The sequence below is a fragment of the Cataglyphis hispanica genome, chromosome 19 (genome assembly GCF_021464435.1).
Source record: "Cataglyphis hispanica isolate Lineage 1 chromosome 19, ULB_Chis1_1.0, whole genome shotgun sequence".
Classification (NCBI taxonomy): domain Eukaryota; kingdom Metazoa; phylum Arthropoda; class Insecta; order Hymenoptera; family Formicidae; genus Cataglyphis; species Cataglyphis hispanica.
In genome coordinates this window covers 2864941-2871305 of record NC_065972.1, presented here as the reverse complement: position 1 = coordinate 2871305, position 6365 = coordinate 2864941, and the positions used below count along the sequence as shown (strand labels likewise).

The 6365-nt window shown below is 38.2% G+C and overlaps 2 protein-coding genes across 9 annotated transcripts in view; one reads left to right on the top strand and one right to left on the bottom strand.

Moving 5' to 3' along the window:
- The first annotated feature begins 372 nt into the window (after positions 1 to 372).
- LOC126856582 (uncharacterized) lies at positions 373 to 5693 on the top strand. 3 transcript variants are annotated; one of them, XM_050605221.1, is made up of 7 exons: positions 373 to 513; positions 1133 to 1378; positions 1807 to 1933; positions 2039 to 2136; positions 3207 to 3426; positions 3577 to 4078; positions 4633 to 5693. In XM_050605221.1, exons 2-7 carry the CDS (start codon positions 1340 to 1342, stop codon positions 4952 to 4954), a joined length of 1308 nt encoding a protein of 435 aa, XP_050461178.1. In that variant the 5' UTR covers positions 373 to 513; positions 1133 to 1339; the 3' UTR covers positions 4955 to 5693. The 3 variants fall into 3 exon arrangements, with proteins under 3 accessions (XP_050461178.1, XP_050461180.1, XP_050461179.1); XM_050605223.1 differs by having other exon boundaries at positions 424 to 513; positions 1224 to 1378; XM_050605222.1 differs by lacking the exon at positions 373 to 513 and having other exon boundaries at positions 1057 to 1378.
- LOC126856575 (unconventional myosin-XV) overlaps positions 5422 to 6365 on the bottom strand; it is a 73688-nt gene continuing 72744 nt past the window's right edge. For all 6 annotated transcript variants that reach the window (XM_050605199.1, XM_050605203.1, XM_050605197.1 and 3 more), the window contains one exon: positions 5422 to 6304. In XM_050605199.1, the coding sequence (XP_050461156.1) occupies positions 6074 to 6304 (231 nt within the window). In that variant the 3' untranslated portion in view covers positions 5422 to 6073. The remainder of the gene's footprint in view (positions 6305 to 6365) is intronic.

The window sequence follows — 6365 nt, the reverse complement described above, 5'->3', positions numbered from 1 at the left end:
AAATTCCGTTTTGGATTATTAAAAAGTACCTTGATTATTAAATTAATCAATGAAATACTCTTTAATTGATTAATCAGGACAAAAAATCTTATGCTTAATAGATAAATTAATAAATAAATAATTTAATCGCTATGAATAAGAAAATCCTATGGGATTATCATCTTGTCCTCTCAAGAGACATCGAGAAATCGGAGATATACATAACGATGTAAGTAACGAGATTTAACGTGTGTTGCGAACGGGTTCAAGGTACGAGGAGAACGCGACGACGAGCTTCTCCGTGACACATATCCGCGGGTTCGCATCGTCCTGCGCCATTGCACCGTGTGTGATAATAGCATTGTTATTTGTCGTTCGCATGCAGGCAGTCCTTATTACATGACACACGCGGTTCCGCCAACCTGTGTACGAGCACAACTCCACCTTCGCTATATCTTCTCATGTCAGTCGTCGCTCGGGCGCGTCGCGACGTGAAGCTTCGTTTTGCGATTCCGTCGTAACATTCTGCCGCAGGTGATAACGCAACTACTTTCCATTATCGAGTAGCTGTCAGTAGAACGTTTAACGTAGTGGTAGTATAGCGATATCATTCGAAGCAACATAAATATAAAACTTATTTTTATTTAAAAAAAAGCACTCACCACATTCGTAGTTTCGAGAAAATAAAAAATTTATGTGCTATTTTTTCGCTGCATTTTTTCGAAAATACTGATGACTATTTCGCAAATTATTTCTAAAAAATTAACGTTAAGAGATTTTATTTCTCTTTTATTCAAATTTTATTTATTCCATATATAAGATATTTTTTTTAAATATTGTATGAATCAAAGTTTGTAATTAAAAGATTTATTTTATGTAGGAAAAAAACAGTTTAAGCAGATTGTTTTCGTTTGTAAAAAATTTGTTAGTTTTCGTAAATATTCATAAATTATAATATATGTATATGCATATAATACTAAACATATTAGATTAGATTAGACTCAATGATTTTTTTCTTTTTAGTATTATTATTAAATTAATATTAAATTGTAAATTTTTATGGCAAAATTTTAAAATTTATACTGCTGTATAATTTAAGAAAGTTTATCACTTTTTCTATTTGACTTGGAAATGACTACAATTCTTTGGCTAGGAGCCAAGGATGTCTTCGTGAACGGAACAAAAGCTAATTATTAATGCGAATAGCGACTTTTCAAAAGTAAACGAGGACGGTTTGTTAATAGCTTAAGAATTCACGTAATGCTTCGCCGAAAAGGGACGAGACTTTCGCAAACGACCATTTATTCCTCGTTCCTTTAATCGTTCGTTTTTGGAATCGCATATCTTCAGCGATAGCATCATGTGGAACCGCAAGGTCTTCATCAGAATAATCGAAGTGGTATGTAAACAAATATTTTTCAATTTTCTTCATTAAAAAAAAAAAAAAAAAGAAAATCAGTTTCAAAATTAATTCATGCGATATTACGACGAAGCCGAGATGTGTTTATCATACGCTCGCTAAAAATCGGAAGCAATATAATTTTTTCAAATAATTTTTTTTATATTGTGTTCTTTTTTAACTTCCGTTTTTAAAAAGAATTAATTACAGGAGAGCAATTTATAATCTAACATATTTGTAATTCCATGAAATGAAAATTATCTCTAGGTATATTAATACATATAGTATACTAACGATAATTATTAATTAACACAAGATATTTACGATATCAAATTATCACGTTAGCTTAGAGATCCTAATGATATTGGCTGAGAAATGAGGCTGAATGATGATTAATAAAACATGAAAAAAATTGTCCGCAATTGCAGCTCTTATGCGTCGCTTGTGTCGTGGCACTCAGGGTGACGGATGATGAGAGTCGAAGGGTATTTCACTATTTGAGGAATCGTAGCCGGGAGTGGTCACTGTTGAACAACGTGACATGGGGCAGCATAGGTATCATATTCGTGATTCACCTATAAGTACAGAGATTCTGTGTGATTAGCATCCAAGAATGAAGACTCTCTTAATATACTCATTTCCTGGTTTCCGCGAATTTAGGCGCTGCTCTTGCAACGGCGACCTGCGGCGGATACATCATCATAACGACTGGTCTCTTGATCGCCGCGGCTACCGGGGAGCTCCGCGGTCGAAAGACGGTAATAATTGCTTTCTTTTTCTCATACTAGGGCGTACGCGTCATAGCTGCGTTTCGTAACGCCAGCCGTCAACGTACGTCGACAATAATATGAAACCTGTGATAGGAGTAGTACATGCGTGCCGAAGACTCTCGATCTTATAGTGAGATTAGAAGAATAGAAGGTAGATGATGGAGGCGAATTATTAAAAATATAAAATTATAAAAATATTATAAAATAATTATAAAATATAAAAATATAAAATTATTAAAAATTCGAGTCAACAAAATCTTTGCTTTCGATTGTTAAATATGCGTCGCGTCGATATATCTCTAAAAAAATGACAGTTGACTTGAACTCTCCTGGAAACGAGATATATAAAAGATAGAAGAAAAATCGTATCGATTTTTATAAAATACATATTACGCTAAATCTCATCTCACCGAGAACAATCTTCCTTCTTTCCTTCTTGTTGCGAGGAGTCCATCCAGGGAGAAGCTTTACATATCGGAGACGATATGGCGGGAGGATTTATTTTGACGCGTCGAGATTATTCCCAGGCGCTTTTAATTTATTCCGAGGTTGGTCGCGAGTGAAAATACGTCGCGCATAAATCTCGATTTCGACGATAGCGGGAGAGAGAGAGAGAGAGAGAGAGAGAGAAAGAAAGAAACGGGGGCGTGAGAAAATCGGTGGAACGACGCGATGTCATTGAGGGGCCAAGGATAAGAATGTTCTCCTTTAATGTGGACTTTTGCGCACGTGATCGCAGCCTTGGTCAATCGAGACACGTAATGTTAACTCATTTAATGATTCATAACTGAGGCTGGGCCAATCTCGAACGAATTGCATCGCGTTAGCTGTCAATCTTTCCAATGTTTTCTAAGAAAATCCCATGTGCATCGAAAATAGGCGCGTTTTTCCTTGATTATATCATCTATAATACCGCTTTTATTATCGTAAACACTCGCTTTCCGTTTAAAAATTCTTGCGTAATAATAAGCTTCCACGTATAATTAATCGATAATATATGCAAAGCGATAATAGATTGCATTCAAATGAAAATATTATCAAGTCCGATTAAAATTCAGGAATTATTCCTACTCGGACTGGGCGTGATTCTCTTCGGGATAGTCGGCGCCTTGTCGTTGGCGTCTATCGACAGCGTCCCTGAAGATCTGGTCGACAATGCTGCAGTCCTGGGAGCGTTATGCCTGCTCACAGCGTTGGTATTCATTGGGGATTTACTGATGAGCCCGCCTCGCAAGAAGGACAAGCAGGACGAGGCGCGAATCCTGGAAAAAGATTTAGGTGAGCTAAATATATTAGTTAAATGGAAACAGGTTTTTGGAAAAGATTCGCTCGATTCGCCGCGAATAATTAATTAAATTTTATCTATCTCTATTATTTATTCGTAGTTCAAGTTTTTTTTTCCAATAAATCTATCGAAAAATGCTGCAGGCAAGCGGAAGGTAACGCCAATAGTGACCAGTGAGGATACGAAATCGAAGCCTAAACCGACCGTCGTGAAAATTCCCGAGGACGAAAACGGTCGCGCGAATGATGCTTTCCAGAAGAACGAGGATCGTCACGTCGAACCCGCGAGATCCCAGCGGGAATCGTCGGTGGCTCGTTCGCAGGATGACTCTCGAGACGATCGGGAGTTTCGCGGCGATCAGGAACCGAGAGAACGAGCGCAGAATTTCGAAAACGGCCGAGTTCTACGCGACTCGAAGCGATATCGCGAGACCGACATCGCGTCCGAACCCGATCGCAGGATCGACGATTCCAGGATAATGTACAAGAGTCGGGACATCTACCAGCGACCGATCGACGAGATCGACACCCCTCGCTTTCCCATGGAGTACGAGAGGGGAGATCCGATGTTCGCAAAAATTGTCAATCCCAGCGTGAAAATCATGAGGGTTGAGCGAGATGTCGAGGAAGCGCTTGACAGTTACAGGTGATTTCTTGCGTCCGTGTCGACTCGAAATCCGTCGCGTCATCCTGGCTCGGAAATTTTTATTTAAGCATCGGCGATGCCTACATCAACAACCGTCTTGGATTATGTCGTCAGAAGCAGGAAACCGCACGCAAACAATTCTTGCGTCATACTGAATGATTCGACGCACTAATAATTCAATTGCTAAGCTATAAATCGGTTTTTAAATCTTTTTTCTATTTTCATTAAAACAAATTTTTTATTTATTAATACAAAAAATTTAATTCTCGAAAAGCGATTTCATTCTTGAAATTTTAATCGAATCATTGTCACACATCTCTTTTCTTTCGCTTAGTTTTTTTTAATACCTATAATTATAGACTAAAAAAGAGTGATTACCTTAGTCAGAATTAAGATAATATCAAGATGAAAAATCATTTTTGTCGCGGATGTGAGTTGCAAGAATTGCTGGCACAAACATTTCCTCGTTTCTGACATTTATGATTCACGAAGCCTGACGCATTTCTCGTGTCGCGCCGATACTTGAATATAATTTCATTTGAACGCGAATTCAGGTATTCGGACAACAGCCAGTACGACAACGTGCCTGTCAGAATGCGCGGTCCGTCATCCGGGATCTTGAAGGCTCATCATCGCGACGTGTCCTTCAACATACCACCTCCACCCAAGGAATATCGATCCGGGGGACGGGAAAGATCTAAGGATGAGATCGAGATGTTGGAGGAATATCTCGGCGTGCTGAGAACCACCGGGACGCAAACTCCGAGAACGCCGTCGTCGCCGACCGATCCAGGATACGTCCGACACACTGCAAGTAATTGGCCGCAGGACTTTAAGTCGAGCACTCCAAGACCTAGCCCCGATCGCAGAGTTTAATCCTTTTATGACCGCTCATGATACATTTTTTTAATTATATGACCGACTAGTTCATATAGTATATATACATAGAAACGTAAGTTTCTTTTTTCATATAAATTAATCGATTTTAATCAACTCTCTTCAAAAAGTTCACTCTCGTAAGCTATTTATACATTTCGCTCTTCAAACTTCTCATCAAACTGTTACACGGATAATTTAGTCATAAAAGGATTAAAAAGTAATTAATATATAATATAATCATCTCTCATATATACTTGATATCTTGTAAGATTTAGACTTAATTATCGTGTACACGAGATGCCACTAAAAATAGTTTATACTTGAATAGCATTTACAATAGCGAAATAAATAGGAGGGATATCTATTACATGAACTGCGATGACTTTTGTATCTATCCCTTTAGAAAAAGATATTGTAAACGTGTGATATAATAGAATAATGAAGGTAAAAAGGAAACGACAATGCATTTTTTTATACATACAAATTTCAATATAAAGTTGATACGTCCGTTCACATTGTACTCTTATATATCCATACGTACACAATTATAATTAATAATCTTCTGACTTCTAAACATATGATCGTTGCGTGGTTAGTCTTCATATAGTCGTCAGACGTGTGTTAATATTAGCGTTAATATTACGCCGCGGAATGAAAATCTTTGTTCGCATATCTTCATTTGCTCTTATATGTTTTTTCTTTTTTAAACAATATAAATAAATGCTGTACACACATACACACACGAGTCCATATTTTTTGACTTATATCTCCATTCAATATAAACGGTTTAGATACTTGAGCATTTCCTTTCTTTCACGATCCTTCCTTCCAGCAAGTGCTACAAATATCCATTCTGATATCCATCCCGAGACGTCATTTGTGGGGCTCCGGATCTACCCTACTTGGTATCCTATGTAATTCGTATTCTAAAAAGGTTGGTACTCTTTATACAATCATATTTTTAAGAACGATGTAAATTACTTGGCGAGCTTCAGCTCCTCATGATACATTGATCGAGGGTTTAATCCGATTGCAATTATGACCTCGTAGAATTGATTAATCCGGATATCGAGTATCGGTCGCAAAGGAAGGATCATCGTCGCTAAGGTGCATCGCTTATCTCATGCCGAGTCCGACACCGACATTCTGACCGTTGGATGTCCTCTGTTCCATGGTGATATATTGCCTGATAAGACGGGAGATTTCGTGCGCCTGCTCCGTCTGCAACCTAGTGATACGCTGCTGCATCAGATTGCCGCATTTCATGTCGAGGTAAAGCGCGCCCTCCTCGGACTTGACCTTCCTGGTGGAGATTACCTCGGAGTAGGGATAATGGTACAGTGTTTCCTGAAATAATTACACGTGAAGAAAAAAGAGAGGAAAACGATGTCGGGAAAAGAAAGCGTCT